This window comes from Arvicanthis niloticus, chromosome 4, assembly GCF_011762505.2.
Source record: "Arvicanthis niloticus isolate mArvNil1 chromosome 4, mArvNil1.pat.X, whole genome shotgun sequence".
In the NCBI taxonomy this organism is placed as follows: Eukaryota; Metazoa; Chordata; class Mammalia; order Rodentia; family Muridae; genus Arvicanthis; species Arvicanthis niloticus.
Genome location: NC_047661.1, coordinates 94678391 through 94696922, shown reverse-complemented (window position 1 = coordinate 94696922; position 18532 = coordinate 94678391). Strand labels below are relative to the sequence as shown.

The 18532-nt window shown below is 40.6% G+C and overlaps 1 protein-coding gene across 6 annotated transcripts in view; it reads left to right on the top strand.

The window, feature by feature from the left end:
* The first annotated feature begins 1737 nt into the window (after positions 1-1737).
* The window catches only part of Slc35a3 (solute carrier family 35 member A3), a 36603-nt gene continuing 19808 nt past the window's right edge, over positions 1738-18532 (top strand). Inside the window, exons 1-2 of one of the 6 annotated variants that reach the window (XM_076933177.1) lie at positions 1738-1880; positions 16897-17101. In XM_076933177.1, the coding sequence (XP_076789292.1) occupies positions 16915-17101 (187 nt within the window). In that variant the 5' untranslated portion in view covers positions 1738-1880; positions 16897-16914. Of the gene's footprint in view, positions 1881-1981; positions 2118-2156; positions 2411-2668; positions 2821-16896; positions 17102-18532 lie in introns of those variants that run through there. The other 5 variants (XM_076933175.1, XM_034500650.2, XM_076933174.1 and 2 more) reach the window with 5 other exon arrangements.

Here is an 18532-nt window from a genome sequence, read left to right as displayed (position 1 = left end):
GCCAGGGCTACACAGAGAAACCCTGTCTCGAAAAAACAAAAATCAGAAAACAAAAAAAACCCCAACCCCAACACCACCACCAACAACCCACCAAAATAAAACAACAAAAGAACAGAATTTTATGTTATAAGGTATATTTTTCTTCCTAATACATTTTACATTTTCCTTTACAATCATACATTTATGGAGTATCGATTGTTTTCTGGGTATTTGTACACACACACACACACACACACACACACCACTTCACAATAGTGCCAAGGTGTAATTAGCATGAACAAGGCATATTAAGTATTGTGTTTTATTTAAAAAAAAAAAAAAAGCCAGGTATGGTGAGGTGGTGAGGGGTGGGAGGGGTGGCTCAGCGGGTCCATGCTGAGGCATCCCCTTTCCCTGAGGTACCAGCCTTATTATGACAGATATGGTATAGAATAGAGTTTATTTAGGGACATGAGAAGGAGGGTAGAGACAGAGAGACAGAGAGGGAGAGAGAGGGGAGAGGGGAGGGAACAGGGGGAGGAGAAAAGGGGTCAAAGAGAGAAAAAGACAGTGAGAGTAAGAGAGGGAGGAGGGGCCAAACAGCCCCTTTTATATTAAGCCAGGTCTATCTGGAGACAGCCAGGAACTTAGAAGCTGGGCGGAACTTAGAAGGAATGCCAACATTAAGTTTCTTTAAAAAAAAAAAAAAATGGAGAAAGGGCTCAATGGGAAGTATATGAGGTAGAAAGGCCGGAGTCAATTTTCAGTCATTTTGGGGGTGTTAGTAGGGAGGAGAAAGGGGAAAGGAGAGAAAGCAGATTGACCGCTCAAGATTTTGACCCTAGCACAGAAAGGCTGAGACAGGATGGCTGCCAAGAGATCGACACCTTCAATGCCAGCCTGGAGCCAGCCTGAGCTACAACGTGAGAGACCCTGTCTAAAAAAAAAAAAAAGTAAGAAGTATTGTATTTATTACTTTCTTTTTGCTGCCACGACAAAATACCCGAGAAAACAACTTAAGAAGGAGGACTTATTTGGGTTCGTGGTTTCAGATGTTTTGGTTCATGGTCACGTAGTTGCATTGCTTCTGGGTCTTTGGTTAGAGTTTATGTATGGAGGCAGTTATTTACCAAAAACCACACAGGCTACAAAGAAAACCAGAGGAAAGGCCAGGGTAAGGCACATCCTCAGTGACCCACTTCCTCCAAATAGGTCTGTTTTACAATTTATACCATCTCCCAATAATACCTTCTAAGATTTAATACATCAGTGACTTAGGTCAGAGGCTTCACTATCCATTCACTTCTTCCAACACCAAAGACATTAGCTGGCAACCATACCTTTACCCTGTGATGAATCTTTGGGGGTCATTTTAGATTCGGACCCTAGCAAATATCAAGATCTAATTTACATTCCATCATCCAGAAGTCTTCTGAAGTCCGGATTACACAATAAAATTAAAACGAGAGGTATCATATGCTAACAGTCTCTAATTTTATTTTTCTCTGTTGTTTTCTAACGATGCTTCCCTAAGGCAAGGTTTTAATCATTTGCAACGTGAAGAATTAAGCATAAGCTTAATTGTAGGAGCATTGTGTTAACAGGGAAGGGATAAATCTGCTGTATCCGATGATCAAACTGGACCCAGAATATTACATTTCAGCCTGTCCACCGCCAGCAAGGACTACAGTGGTTGGGAGCTTTTCGAAATACATTAGAAGACTGAAATGTAATATGCATGAGAGTCTTGCAGACAGGAAGAGGTAAATCGCTCTTTTTCTCTCCGCACCTTTCCCCTGTTTAGTGACACTAAGCCCATTTTGCGTTCTTGACACTCTCCAGGTCTATCAGGGTGGGGACAGGGGTCATTCCTAACAGAACCAGCTGGAGCCTAGACTAAGGTTGGTAACCTGCACCACGGATAATCTTGTTTTAACTCACTGGTGGTCATTTTCAGGAGCCAAGATCCGCCTCCCGGTACTCTATCAGAGTTCTTTGGCCCAAAGGACTTTGCCCTTCCTTAAGTGACGGATCATCCTGCCACTTTCTGCCGCAGGACTGTGGGAGAGAGACACCTTCCTATCACACTCTCCGGCGACCGTGAGACCGTCACTGGAGCTGCGCAAGGAATAGCCCTGGTGAGGTCGCCTCAGGGACGCAGCCGGCAAGCGCGAAGCTGGGGCCGCCAGAGCCGAACAGGGAACGGCGTTTGCCGGGGCCAAGGCGGAAGCCGGATCCTTTGGCGGACCGGACCGCGGGAACCCGGAAACGCCTGGGCCTCACCGAGGCGGTACGGGCGGCAGAGCCGGCGGGAGCCGGCAGCGCTGCGGGTCAGCGGTCGCGGCGGAGCCGGCGGGCTCGGAAGCCTGGGTTGCCCGGCGTCGCGGAGCCCGGCGCTCCAGTGCGGGCAGCTGGCCGAGCCGCACGGCGGGTGAGCGGAGTGCGCTGGCAGGGCGCTGGCGGGGCGCTGGCGGGACGCCGAGGCCGGAGGCTGCGGGCTGGGATGGCGTGGGGCGGTTGAGGTACAAGATGCCTGGGCCACCCGGACCGCAGCGAAGGGCTGCAGCACTGGTTCTTGGGGAGCAGATGAATGGGCTCCTTGTACCTCCGGCCTGGACGTGCTGGAACGTTCTGGGTGGAGGAGGAAAAGATCCCGAGGGGAGGGGTGTGGCAGGCAGTACGCCTACAAGCTCCAGATTGGCGGGCCAAGTGCCTTGAGGGCCAGGCTGGCGGCCAGTCTGTCCGTGGTCTTCTCTGGAGCTCCGGCCCAGCCTGTGACCCTGCGGTAGGGACGAGTCTGCTCGGCTGCAGGGACTAAAAGAGATGGAAAGGGTGCCCGTGGTAAGGCTGGAGCGAAGGCGATGGTTGTCTGAAACCATGTGAGGTTCCCATCAGTGTGTGTGGCGAGAGGTTTTAGGGGTTCTAAATATTGAAGAGTGGTGGAACTCAGTGAAAAATTTATTTAAGCTAACTCGAGTTTCTGCTAGTTCAAATTAATTAAGGGTTTTAAAATGAAGTAATGGGCCTTAACTGTAGCAAGGCATTTATGTTTTTCTTTACTTTGAGGAGCGTGTCCTTTATTATATTCTATTAAATGCAATATTTGAAGATGGCACCAGAGTTGAGTCTTTGTAGGCACTCACTTTTGTAGTTACAGGTAATTGATTGTTTCTCACGTCTTAATTCCGTTGCTACTAACTCAAGTTGTTTGCTTTCAAATGAATGACTTATACGTTTACGTTCCTGATTAACTTCCCTCCCTTTAAATTTTTGCCTACTGTATTACCCCTATTTTCTGGCCGCTTTCAGATGCACCCTACCAGTAACTTCCAACCGGGGCTTGCTGCGTTCTAGTCGCTCTACTTTGCAACTACTCGTAGCCTGATAGCGCACGCATGCGCAGGAGCCCCTCTCTTCTCTGTCTCCCTATCTCTTAGTTCTCTTCATCCACCACCACCCCCACTCCTGCCCCCCACTTCACTGTGTGTGGCTGTGCTGGGAAATGAACCCCGTGGGAATATTGACGGAGCACTCTGTCACTGAGCTGTAACTTTAGTTCTTTGTAATCGCTTTTTAAAGCCGGAGATTTAATGCCCTTCTCTGGCAGTTCTCTCAGAAATACTCAGCGACTATTTACTTATTTAGAGGTTCTGGGGTGGAACATAGGGCATACTGAATGCTAGGTAATTGCTTCGATACTGAGAAATACCCCTAACCAAGAATAAATTTTAAATAATTTAGGCAGCCATTAAGAACTCTTCAAAATTTAAACCACTCCACGATGCAAATTAGTGTAATCCTTTCATTCTTTTTAAAAAAGTTACTTTATCCAACATATTGAAATGTTTTTAGAAAACCGTAGGATTTTTATTTTTATTCATTTATATTTATTTGTTTACTTTGAGATAGGGTTTCACATCATAGTCCTTGTACAGAAAGACTTGTCCAAAGGTATACCACCCTGAATCCTGAAAGCTCTAGAGCCCTTGAGAGAGACTTAATTCACAAAGAGATCATTCTTTCTGGAGGGTTTAAATGCTAAGGCTTTTATCTATTGGCAAGCTTTTTGTAAATCCAACACAGAGCAAGTGCCTAATCTGACAGGTGCTGCTGGTGAGGCAATACAGGGAAATACAACACTGAAAAGAAGAAACTGTCTACCATGTCACCTATCCAAGGATACACCACAGTCACTTATCTTAATCAGGGTTTGTTTGGTTAGTTTGGTTTGGTTTGTTTGCTTTGAGGTGGTGTCTTCTGAATGGCTGGTAAGCAGTTTGGGGCTATCAACTAGAGAAACTGATTAATTAGCATTGTATCTTCAAAAGCCATTGGCCATTAATGTGCTCTTACAAAGATAAACACAGAGCATGGGGGAAAGGAAGTTGATACAAGATTGCAGGATAGTTTAGTGGTAGCATACATACTGAGCCTGCCACAAGTCCCAGACCTGCCAGGGGAATGGGGAGGAACTCGCCCTTCTCTTACATGTAGATGTACATGTCTTACAGGACTCAGAACACGTGCCTCTCTTAGTGACGTTTCCTGAGACTTCCAGGAAAGATTTTTTAAAAAAAGAGACAAATATTTGTTCAAAAAATACACAAAACAATGAATGATTTGAGATAGGCTGTAGTTTATGACCGGAAATGTAGCTTAAGGCCAGACTATGAAGGGCTATGTATCCTCCATTTGGAAAAGGTGTCAGTTGAATTTTACAGACAAGGAAAGAATGTGCTTAAATGTATATTTTTTTTAAGACACCTGCTGTATGGAGGGCAAGTTAGGGTGGGAAGAGTCTGAGCCTGTCTGTATCAGTTAGTAGTCAGTGAGATGAAGGACTTGGATAAACATAATGAATGTAATTTATATTTTACTGAGTTTAAGCACATCAGATTATAGTGTATCTAAACTTCAAAGACTGGAAGATTATGTGGTGGGGGAGGTCATTTTGCCTACATGTATGTCTGTGCAGCGATTTTCTCCATCTAAAATGCATTTTTGTTTTATTGAGATATATTAACAAATAGAAATTGTATATACAAGGTATACAATGTAATGATTTTATGTATATCAGATAATTTCCTTAATATATCCACCATTGTACATGGTTATCACTTGTATGCATTGGAGGAGTGCAACTCTTGAGAGTTACTCTCAGCAAATTTCAAAGAAAAGATATAAGCAGAGAAGTGTGGTTTTTGTGGATTCTAAGGCTTCTGTCTGGGCAGATTTTTTTTTTTTTTTAAATTCATAGCAGCAGAAGTGTGTACATCTCCTGAGTGGGTAGGCAAGAAATCCGGGGACAGGAGTAATCCTCAACCCTGATAACCCTTCAGCTAACCTGCCTTCAACTGTCTTTAATGTGGGGCTCTGTCAGTGGCACTTTGGTAAAGACTTATTGATTTGGCTGGAAAGAAGGCTCAATGGTTAAGAGCACTTGCTGCTTTTGCAGAGGATTCAGTTTTGGTTTCCACCATCCAAATAACAGCTCAAAACTGTCTGTAACTTGAGTTACAGGAGGTTACAGGGGATCTGATACCTCTTCTGACCTCCACACTTCTGCACCCATGCGGTGCATTTACATACACTCAAGTATACACATACATAAAATAAAGTAAAATAAAATGAAATTTTACTCAAAACAAAACAACCCTTTCATTGCTGTCCCTGAACTTCACACCCTCTTTACTACTCTGTCTGGAGATTCTGTCTCTCTCACAGTAAGGGAGAGCCAGGCACATTTCAGCTGGTGTTAATGAAACTACCAGAGCCATCCAGCTGGGAAGTAGAAGCTAAGGAGCTTGCCCTGTTTTAGAATTTGTAAACCGTCCCCAAGTGCATTGCCTGGGGAAGTAGGGAACATACACACTGTAGGACTGAAGTTTACTTGTCTTTTTCCCCCCACTTTTTTGAGACAGGGTTCCTCTGTGTAGTCCTGACTACTTGTGTAGTCAGATAGCCCCAACTGTCCTAGAACTCACTTTGTAGACCAGGCTGGCCTCAAAGTCAGACAGAGAGCTCCCTGCTTCTGCTGGGATCAATGGCATGTGTCATTGCCTGGCATTTTTATGTGAAAAATAAATAAAAGCAACAAAGAAAAGAGCTTCTGTGTATAGCCTGCCACCTAAAGGAAGACCACATTGCATCTAGTCACTGGATGGCCTTTGAACTCATGGAAAGTGTGAGTTCACTTGAGAACCAGTTCACATTGGTCCTGTAGAGCCGCTCTGTCAATGGTCTAGGAGTCAAGATGGTGCTGGGGGCACTCCTGGCGGCAAGGCTTGTGCTTGAGGCAGAGGCAGGCAGATCTCTGAGTTCAGGGTTGGCTCGGTCTACAAAGTGAGTTCTAGGACAACCAAGGCTACACAGATAAACACTGTGACAAACAAACAGTATTATTCATTGTGCTATATACTAGATCCCCATATATCTCTTATGTCCACTCTTTTTGAGTTGGTGTCTCACTATGAAGCTGTGGGAGGCCTGAAATTAGCTACATAGACCTGGCTGGCCTTGAACTTGAGGTGATCCTCCTGCCTCTGTTTGCCAAATGCTAGGATATAGGTATGCACACTTGGTGTAGCTTAATATTCTTGATTTCTTTTTGTGGTTTGTTTGTTTGTTTTTTAAGCCAGGGTCTCATGCAGCCTAGGCTGGCCTCAAATTCACTCCACAGCAGAAAAGGCCTTGGATTCTTCCTGATCCTCCTGTGTCCATGGCCCAGATGTTGGGATTATAGACTTGTATCATCATCCTAGCTTCAAGATTCTGAATTTCACCTGCATTTGAACATAACCTTCACCAAGTAACAAAACAAGTATATGCTCCACAGACCAGAATGTGGTATTTTGAGAAGTATTCAGCTTAGTACAATTTTTAAGGTGTTTTGTTGTACTGAGATGCAGAGATTATAAAAGTATGCAGAATATCATCCTGAAATCCTGTAAGGCTTTAAATTCAATTTGCCTTTTATTTTGGCTTCCCATAGGATCAGACTGGATTTGTTTCTCAGAAATGCCAAGTTTCCTAAATGAAGTGTGGTTTTGCTCCAGGGCAGAGGTAGAAACTTCTGTTTCTGTTTGGCTCTTGGGCTGTGAATTTGGGGCCTTGATGTCATTCTTTCTCCGAGTTTTGTAGCTACTTAGAAGCTACCAGCAAAAGCTCTGGACTCCCATTGCCAATACAGTGGGTGGTGAGCCAGCCCTTCATCACACAACCTCCGTTGCAGTTGACTGTTGAGGAAGATGTAGAGAATGTTTGCTACACATGGCACCATGACACATGACAGCATTAATCTGGTGACACTGGAGAGTTAATTCCAGATTATTGTCATTATGATTTTCTTACTTTGGGTAAGAGGTAAGACCACATTTGATCTCAATAACTGTAGCAATTAGGGCTCAATTAGGAAAGCAGAATCCTTCAGAGTTGTGGAAAAAGAAGGCATGTAGAATAGCAGCAAGTAAAGGTGAAAGAAGAAGGTATTGGGGAATTAGTTTAAAACCTGCTGAGTAGCCCTCATGACACAGATGTGGGCTGGATAAGTCAGAGCTTCCCAAGAAGTCTAGGAAGTCAGCCATGTCTGCATCTTAGTTCCAGTGTAGGACTAAATAAAGCAATAAAGCTAGTGGGAAATTATGGAGCTCTGTCATCTCAGTCAAGAGTGATGGAGGCTGAGGCCACTGCTACTTAGTTGGGAAAAGGGGTGACCTAGAGCAAGGAGACTGAGGAGGACTGGAACTTTCCAGTACCCGTATTGCCCTCAGTGTGGTAAACAAGCTTAAATTACATTTATTTACTTGTTGATCTATTTGGTGTGTCTGGAGTCCATGCTATGGCGCATATTTGGAAGTCTGGACAGCTTGTGTGAGTTGGTTCTCTCTCCACAATGTGAGGTTCCAGGGATTGAACACAGGTTGTCAGGCTTAGTGGAAAACACTACCCACTCAGCCATCTCCTAACTCCCTTCCTACATTTAACCCTGACAGTCTTCAGTTAATAAGTCTTCTCTTAATTTACATGTGCCTTCTGAACCTTGGGCATGCTTAGTGTTTACCTGATTATAACACAGAACCAGTCACAAAAGGACTTTGGAGCTTTTCTAAGTTGACATTCCCTTTTTTCTTTCTGCCCTATGGGTTTTTTTCCTGTCATAGAAAAGTTCATATACAATTTTCATTTCTCTCTCTCTCTCTCTCTCTCTCTCTCTCTCTCTCTCTCTCTCTTTCTTCCCCCCTCCCCCTTCTGTATCTTGAAATGTTTGAGTGTATCTTCCTTGCTGAAGACTAAGGCCCATACAGAAGCAGATGGTTTAGATTGTTTTGATTTTTACTGTGTACCCAATGCTAATGACAGCGCTGACCATACTAAGTGTGACTTGCATATCTGATGACAGCTGAATCTTGTTTATATTTGTCTCCTTAGTTTTGAATTTTTCATAGTGGTTGGTGTTTCTTGCTACCATCTGGCTTCTATATTATGCTCCGATCTTTGGACAATGTCTTTAACTTTTGTCTTTAGTGGTGGGAATGACCACAGGGGGAAATGATAGTACAGCATAGTGCAGGCAGGAAATGGGTGTGTGCGTGTCACTGCTGTGTGACCACACAATGGCAGGTAAAGCTTCTCTTACTGAGCCACATCATTGTTTTCCCTATCACTGAACACTGAGCAAATCTTACCTACAAACTGGCATAAAATAGATTTTATATTTGTATAGCTGAAGAAATATTTGAGCATTTAATTTTGCTCAATTGTAATAATGGAAAGTCTGTAGTCCATGAAAGAACAAGTTAAAAATTGACAGAGCTGTAACTTATACCAGTGATGGCATTTTGTTTAAGGGAGATGAGAAACAGTAAAAGGTGTTTAACTTGGAATATACTAGGAACTTGTAGGCACCAAAGTGTGGGCTGAGGATGTGGCTTACTGGAGGAGTTCTCGGCTAGTATGTGTAAGCCTTAGCAAATCACTGCAAGTAAGTCTGCAGCCATATGGGTTTTCAGATTTGTCTATAAGGGCCTATCTATAAGGATGAATATACATGATTGCTGTGTGGTAGTTTTTGGTTTTGTTTTGGGCCAGGGTGTCTCTTATGTAGTTCTGGGTGTCTTGAAACTTGCTATGTAGAATAAGCTGTCTTTAAACACATAGACATCCTACCACCTCTGCCTCCTATGTGCTGGGATTAAAGGCATGTGCCATTGTGTCTGGCAGCATATGGTATTTTGAGTATTTCAGAAATTAACATATATCTGTAATTCAACTAACATCTAGTCACAGTAATCCTCATTAATTTGGGTAAAGGTGGTCATCAGTAATAATGTACAGTAATGATGTATATGCATTATGGCATGCATGCATTTATGTGTGTTTGCAGTGCTGGGGATTAACCCACAGCTTATTTAACACTTGAGATAGCTTAGAATTGCTTTTCACATCTTTATAAAACAGGATCTTTGGAACCCAAAAGAACCACTTTAATGAAAATAAAGGACATAATTACTATATAAATATATTTAAATTGTGGGTTCTGCTATATTTGTAGGAGTTTTTTGTTGTTGTTTTGGTGTTTTGAGACCGTCTCTGTTGCCATGACTGGCTTGAACCTGGCTATGTGGCTCTGTAGATCAGGCTAGCTTTGAACTCAGAGAGATCTTCTTGCCTGCCTCTAGAGTGCTGGGATCAAAGGCATGCACTGTCATGCCTGGCCTCCCAGATATTTGAAAAACCACTTTTTCTTTGTATTCCTATGGAGCAAACCCAGGGCCTCACATAAACATAGTAGGCAAACGCCCGATCCTTAGCTACGTCTCTATCCCTCTATTTTGTTTTGCATTTTCTCTTCCAAAGACTATTAAATAATTACTGAGAATCTCTTGGAATTAGAAAAAAAGTATAGTAATTTTTTGTCTGTTCAAAATGTAAAAGTAAATTCTGATCATGCCATCATCTGAACTCATAGAACCGCAATGAGTGGAATATAGATTGATTAATTTTTGTGGTATGTTTTCCCTAGAAGAAATTTAAATATAATAAACTCAACTTTAAAAATATTAAATGAACTCAGCAATTCAGATGAAATATGGCAATTAGTAAGCAAGTGCAAGGTTTATTGATAAGGGCTGGGAGTGTAACTCAATGACAGGAACTTGCCTAGGGTATGTCAAGATCTGAGTTTGATCCTCAGTACACAGAAAAGGGAAAGGGAGGGGTTTGTAAGAGGGCCTAACCAAACCTAGAATCAATTCCTCATAAAGGACTTTGAGAGGTAGGAACTACATGATTGCTGTTTACATCATGTGGTTTAAAAGCAAGAGACCAAAGCACTAATAAGCCCTTTGAAATGTGTATGCAGATGTGTATATGTTTGGTAATGGAAAAGCAAAATTGTGAAAGTACATGCTGGCTTAGAAAGTTATTTGTTTATTTATTGAGATGGAGTCTAACTGTGTAACCCTGGGTGGCCTGGAGCTCAGTTATGTAAAGCAGCTGTTCTTGAGTTTGTGGTGATCTTCTGCAGCTGACCATCAAGTGCTGGGATTACGTGCATGCACCACCATGCCTGGCCAGAAACTGACCTTTACATTTGTATTTGCTAATAAATTGGAAGAGTGTTGTCAAAATAGATGTATTAATGATCTTGGTAGCACAGGATAAGCACACAGCTGATTTCCTTGATCATACTTGAAATCACTCTTTGATATTTTGGGGAGTTGCTGACAACTTTCTGTGTAGAGAGAAGAAAAGGCAGTGTAGTGTCCTGGCATTTTACAGTACTGTGTACCGTGAGCCAGGAAAGATGTTTAACTAAATGAGCTGCTATTTCTAATATCTAATTATGTGATCTTGAACAAGCTTTCAGACTTTATTATTCACCATTTTATTTATTCTTAAAATGAAAAGCAATTAACTTAGATTCTGAAGTATGAACCACCACTAATGATCATGTCCTGTCTCACATTAGGACTCTCTTTGCTATTCAGGGTTCTCAGAAGTGAGGCAGATGGTTAATAAAGAACTCTATGTGTTTGCTCCTGTGAGGTGTGGTGAAGAAGTATATGCTTAACTTCTGTCTCTGAAATTCAAAGAAAATGATTCCAGTAATAAGTAATATCTCCAGTGATTTATGTATGTGCATTTATTGGTAAATATGTGTTTTTCATCATTAAATTTTTATCCTTATAATGTGGCATTGTTTATGTATAGAATATATTTAGATGTAGGTAAGAATAGCCAAATTTCCTAAATATCATTTTTGTCTTCAGGAATAGTTTTTTTTTTTTTCTTTTTCTTTTTTTTTTTTTTTTTCCCCAGGCCTGGAGAGATGGTTCAGTGGTCAAGAGCACTGGCTGCTCTTGAAAGGACCTGGGCTCAGGCACCCACAAGGTAGCTTACAATAGTTTGTAACTCTGGTTCCAGAGGATACAGTGCTGTCTTCTGGCCTCTGTAGGCATTACATTTACATGGTACACACTATACATGCAGGGAAAACACCCACACACAAAATACTACAATACTATGCCAAATATTTTAAGTGGCTAGAAAGATGGCCTAGTTGTCAAGAACACTTATTGTTCTTGCAGAAGACCAGGGTTCAGTTCCTGGCTCACACATGCTGGTTCATATCCAACCTGACTGCAGTTGCAGGGATTCCATGCCCTTTTCTGACTGCCATGGATACCAGGAACACACATGGTACACATACATATATGTATGCAAAACACTCATGCACATAAAATAAATATAAATATTCATTTAAGAGTAGGTTTCTGTCTGTCATGGTGGCAAATGCCTTTAATCCCAGCACTCTAGAGTCAGGGACAAGCAAATCTCTGTTGAATTCAAGTCAGCCTGCTGTACATATCAAGTTCCAGGCCAGCCAGGGCTCTGTCTCAGAGAAAGAAAGACAAGGGGTCTAGTCTCTGTAAACATGGTACTTAGACTAATGATTGCTGAATCTGCTCGATCATGTACTAGTTTAGTAGTTAGTAGTTGTGGGTTGGTCATTTATCTAGTGCTCTAAATAGCTTGGCTGTGAGAGTTCGAAAGAAATGTCCTGCTGTGCAGTGGTGGCGCAAATCTTTAATCCCAGCACTTGGGAGGCAGAGGCAGGTGGATTTCTGAGTTCAAGGCCAGCCTGGTCTACAGAGTGAGTTCTAGGACAGCCAGGGCTATACGGAAGAACCCTGTCTCAAAAAACCTAAAAAAAAAAAAAAAAAGAAAAAAGAAAAAGAAAAAGAAAAGAAAAAAGAAAAAGAAAAGAAAAGAAAAAAAGAAATGTACTATAAAAAAGTTCATGCAGATTTAGAGAATTTGATTGGAAGATGGGAGCTGTGGAAAGAGAGTTCAGCAAAGACCATGGGAACAGAATATGCCTGGCGTTAATCCAAAGATACTCTAGCCTGAGCTAAGGCTACAGGAAACTCTAGTGGAGAATGCTGTCATTTAGTGTGGCCTTGACCACTAAGTTTTAAAGTGGGCTTAACTGAAGTTTAATTTACTTACAATAAAATGTGCCTACTTTAACTGCAGTCCTGTGGTTTTTAATGTCAATATCATTATATAATTATTACCCAGAATAATTGTAATCACATAGAATTCTTTATTATGCCTTTGTAGTCAGCTCTCAATCCTAACTCTTCATGGCAGTCATTTTTAAGTCTATTAATACAGATTAGTTTTGCTCCTTTTAAAAAGAATTTTATATAAACAGAATTATATAGCATATATTGTTTTGAAAATTATGTTTCAGTGTGTTATGATATAATTTATTTTGTGTATGTGTGCATGCATGTGTGTGTGTATTTGTGGGTACATGTGTGCTGTGGTATACATGTGGAGGTCAGGGAACTTCAGGATTTAATTGTCTACTCCCATATGAAGGCAAGATCTCTCTTATTTCTTCTGCCATCCTGATCACTCCAGCCTAGCTAGCCATTGAGCTTCTGGGTAATTCTCTTGTTTTTGCTTCCCATTTAGCCATGGAATTTACAGATGTGAGTCAGTGGATACTTTGATTCCCAGGATTGAACTTGGATTATCAGTCTTACCCAGATAACACTTGTATTTTCTGAGCCTTCACTCTGGCCCATAAGTGATATTTTTACTTTATTTTATTTTAAAAAATTTATTTATTTATTATGTTTAAAGTGTTCTGTTTGCATGTATGCCTACAGGCCAGAAGAGGGCACCCAATCTCATTACAGATGGTTGTGAGCCACCATGTGGTTGCTTGGAATTGAACTCAGGACCTTTGGAAGAGCAGCCAATGCTCTTGACCTCTGAGCTATTTCTCCTGCCCCATAGGTGATAGTAAAGAAAAAAAAAAAAAAAAAAAAAAGATTTTGACTTATTTGTGTGTGTGTGATGTGTTTTTTAAATTACTTTTTCTTTTTTTTAAAAAAAACCTTATCCTATCCCCCCTTCTCCTTTTTGCTTTTATACATTTTTATTGGATATTTTATTTACATTTCAGATGCCATCCCCTTTCCCCATTTCCCCTCCCTAGAAAACCCCCATCCCATGCCCCCTTTTACTTTTATACATTTTTTAAATGTTAATTAAAGGCTTTATAAGTTTGGTAATGCTCAATCAGAAGTGTAATCCAATACCCAACCTAGATATATCAACGATCTTTGACTGGTGGAGACATGTGAATATCTGCCTCCATGTCCCCACCTCTCTTTCTCTCTCTTTTTCTCTCTCATCACCTAGCTTCTCCTCTCCTTCTTCTCCTCTTCTCCTTACTCCTTCTCTTCCTCTTGGTACCCCTCCCACCTTAGCTCCTCCTATATACCATCCTTCCTGTTAAAATAAAACTTTTCTCTCAACATACAATTAGAGCATAATTATACCAATTTGTACCAGTGAGGTACAAGATAGACCTAATACCCAGTCCATCATTTTGTTGACTAACCAGAACCTCTGTCATCTCTCCTAACTAAAGCACTTAGTTCTGAACCTGGCTTTTTTTCTTGGCTTCAGAATGAATGTCAGCTGAAAACCATCCACTCAAATCTTGTCTCTCAAAGTAAATAGCCAGGATTGGCTATGAGACTATAAGTCTTCAACCCCATCAGAAATCCAGAATGACTTAGTTAACTGAAATTATGGGAAGCACAAAGCATGGCTTCTAAAACTTAGCCAATTTATAGATACCGCTGAACACCTGGACATACTACAAAATGTTGGAGCATCTGATCTTCAGCCTTCTGGCCCAGGATCATCTGACAGACCTAGTGATGCAGAATTATTAAGGGCTGATTACTCTGTCTAGGCAGATATAATCAGTCGACTATTCTGCATGTGTGTCCTTTTCTGGACAGTAATTTGTCTGTAGATGGAAAGAGGCAATTCTTGCCTAGTGGCTGTCTCACCACAACTGGAGTAACTCCAAAGATGCTCAATTTCTTCTTAGAATCTAAGACAGGAAGCTGTCAGGAGCAGACAGGTCTCTAATCAAAATGAACATTAATACAGAAATGTTTGTAATGTCAATTCTGTAGACTTCTGATGTTTTGAAAACGAACTATCCATGTAAGGTAATCTGGACTGTTGTCTGTTAACTCCTCTTAGCTATTTCTAAATAAAATATAGAAAACACCCTAACAATAAACTCAAAGCCATGAATTTGCTATATGCCCTTAACTCACAGGCTACCCATCTCAAATCAGTTAGAAAAGTTAAGGAAGGACTGGGTCTAAGCCTTGTATTCCTAAATGTGTTATACAGGCACAATGCCTATAAAAGTAACAATATTAATCTCACTTTTATATCAATAAGAATCTCATACCAATGAAAACCTTAAATTTGAAATCAAAGTAAAATTTGTACCATTTAAGAAATTATAACTTCATCTTAATAACCATTATACTTATTTTTACTAATAGGTTATGGCTATGCAATAAATCCTAGCTAATCCTCCCTGTTCCAACAAAACCACTACTTTTCCCTAGAAAGACAGCCCAATATTAACCACCTCAGTCCCCAAGCCCAGGGAATAGGGGTGCTGACTCTTCATTAAGTTCTTCAAGCTGATTGTGGGCATTGAGATATTAGAAGATGGGTGGGGGGAAGAGTAAATTGATAAGCCTCTGATGCTGTGTCTTCACAGCATCCAGGTGGAATTCCAGGACATCAGAGGTTTGAGCAGGTCTGCCCAGCTTGCTTGATGAGTAGATACACCAAGGCTGTGTATTCTGTAATATACAATTCTAAGATACTGCCCGGGTTAGAGCTCCTGGAAGGCCTGCTTCCTCTGGGTTCTGTGAGATGTGTAGCCCTTCCTGACCAGGCTGGCTTCAAACTCAGAGGTCTGCCTGCCTCTTGAGCACTTGGATTAAAGGTGCCACTACCATCTGGCTTTCCAAATGGTTTTCATCGACTAGGTCCTTCATTTTTGCATGTGAGTCTTAAAATCACCTCGACAGCATATGTATTATGGCTTAATTACTCCCAAGGCCTACTATTTTTCTTTCATTTCTGATCATTTTGTTTTGTGTGTTTTGAAGCTACATTGATAAAGTAAAGTACGTATACATTTATAATGACTATAGGTTCCTGGTTTATTGATCCTTTTATTACTATGAAATATCCTTCAAATCTACAAGCAATATAAGCTTTTTGTCTGACATTAACATAAGCCCTCCAATTTTTTCATAGTTACCTCATGGTATGCTTATCTTTTCCTGTCCATCTCTCTTTCCCACTCTTCCTTCTCCTTACCTTCAAGGAATCTCTCTCTTCTTCCTTTTTTTTTTTTTTTTTTTTTTTTTTTTTTTTGGAGGCTAGGCTTCATTCAGTAAGTTGCCCAGGCTGGTCTTGAACTCCTAGCCTTAAGTGATCTTTCTGAATTAATCTTTCAAATAGGTGGGACTTTAGGTGTCAAACTACTAAGATGGACAGTCCTTTCACTTTTCAACATATTTCTGCTTTACATTTAAGGTGGGTCTATTGGGACTGGATTGTTGGTTAGAGATAGACAGCAAGCTTAGTGTGTCTGAAGGTGTGGGCTCACTCCTTGGCATCACCGAGTCGTCGTCGTAATAATAATAATAGTAATAAAAGTCTCTTGGAGCAGTGTTGAAATATTTTATTGAACTAGAAGGACTTTGTGGTTGCTGTTATTAGGGAAGTTTAATAATTTTTTTGTTGCTGTATTTTTATGGTAGTTTTCTTGAAATTCTTCAATATCTGGGTTATTTTTTGTTATCTGTTGATTGTTATTCAATTAAGATTCGTGGTTTTTTAAGTGACTATACTCCTTTTGAGTTGTATCTTGAACATTTGTGTATTATGAAACTCTGGTTCATACTTAAATCTCTTTTATTCCTAGCCACTTGTGGAAGAGGGGGAATTCTGTTTGCTGATAGTAAGCCTGTATATGACACGGATAGCCAACAGGACTGCATCCCAAAGTCCCTGTCTGAGATTCTGTTGTGGGAGGGAGGGGTCACCACCTCTGCTGTCATTAGTTGAGGTAACAGGCTTTCCCCACAGCTTATACAGTACTCTGCTAGAATGGGAACAGTTTTAGGACAGCTGTCTTTAGTTGTTTGACTAGAGAAACTGAGTTCTCCTCGGCTGTTTTGTTGTTCTACACTAGTGGCAGTTCCAGACTGTATGGTACTGTAGCACTTGAATATAGAATACATAGGTAGGCAAGAATATCTAAGATTTCAGTGCTGACCCATCCCTCAGACCTGAATCAGTTTTGCCCTGTTTGCTTCAGCCTGAGTTTTCTGGCAGATGCCGGTCTTTGGCTTGTTTTTGTGTTTTTGACTTTTTTTGTTGTTGTTCTTGTTGTAGTTAGAAAGAGGATGCTTGTCTTGTTTGGAACCTCTGTCTCTTGTTCGATATTAGTTTCTATAGTTTTTAATTTGATTAACTTGCCCTGTTTATTTTGTTTTTCAGACAAATGAAGAGAAAACAATGTCTGCCAACCTAAAATATCTTTCCTTGGGAATTTTGGTGTTTCAAACTACCAGTCTGGTTCTAACGATGCGTTATTCTAGGACTTTAAAAGAGGAGGGGCCTCGTTATTTGTCTTCTACAGCAGTGGTTGTGGCTGAATTTTTGAAGATAATGGCCTGCATCTTTTTAGTCTACAAAGACAGTAGTAGGTATCTAGGGTGTTTTTTTCCTTTTAATTTATGTAATTAGTTTAATTTTTATATATGTAAATATAATTGTAATTATACATTTGATCATTTGCGTTATTTAATTTCCCTAGACTTAACATCCCAATATTTTTGAAAAAATTATTAAGACAGGGCTCAAGGGGATGGCCCAACTGGTAAAATACTTTCTGTACAAGTGTGAGGACCTGAGTTTGGATCTTTAGCACCCACAAAAATGCCTGGGTATGGTAGTGTGAGTTTGTCATTGGGAGGTGGAACTAGGAGGACCCCAAGAGCCTGCTGGCCTGCCAGTTTGGCCTCCTTGACAAGCTTGAAGTTTAGTGAGAGACCTTGTCTAAAATGAGGTAAAGAGCCACTTAGAAAGACAGCCAACATCAACTCATGTGCACACATACACATGCACACACAGTTGTGTTATTACCAATTTTGGTTTGTACTAAAACTATTATGTACAGTCTGTTAACACAATCCATGTTTAGTTAGTAAACTGAGTATGAATCCTAGTTGTATTTTTACTTCAGTAATTTGAGAAAAAGTGGACTCTCTAGTGCTTGTTTGAATTATAAAGTTCATAATAACTCTTTAGTAAAGACTTTTACTAGTTACATTGACTAATTCCACAGTGAGTCCCTCATTGGGTACAGTTGAAAGATTTTCATTGGGATATAATTATGAACTGTATAGTTGTTCTTTGGGTGTAGAGATTGAGCCTTTGGGCTTTGCATATTCTAAGCATATGCACTTGTTCTACCACTGGGGTACATTCCAGCTTCAACTTAGCCTTTTGCATGCAGATTTTTATTTATTTTTAAAGATTTATTTATTTTATGTATATGGGTACACTGTAGCTGTCTTCAGACACACACCAGAAGAGTACATCAGATCTTATTACAGATGGTCGTGAGCCACCATGTGGCTGCTGGGAATTGAACTCAGGTCCTCTGGAAGAGCAGTCAGTAACCACTGAGTCTTAACCACTGAGCCATGTCTCTCTAGTCCGCAGGCAGATTTTTAGAGTATGCAATTGTGATTTTTGTTTTCCTTTCTTGAGACAGTGCCTTAATCTGTCATTCAAGCTGGCCATAAATTCTTGATCATTAGCCTTCTATGTGCTAGCTTATAATTGTTACCTGACTTTAATTTTTAAGTTGTGATAATGTGTGTGCATGTATACATGAAATTTTGTTATTGTAACCATGCATTTTTACATTTACAATATTGGATAGCTATCACTGTTTTCAGAGCTTTCTCAATAAAACTGAGCAGAAATTCTATATGACTATTAAGTAGTAACTCCTTGTTCATCTTTCCTCGAGTTCTTAGTAACCTCTGACTTAGATTCTGCTTCTGAATTTACCTATTCTACATGCTTCATATAAGGTGGATTATGTAACGCTCATTCTCTTAAG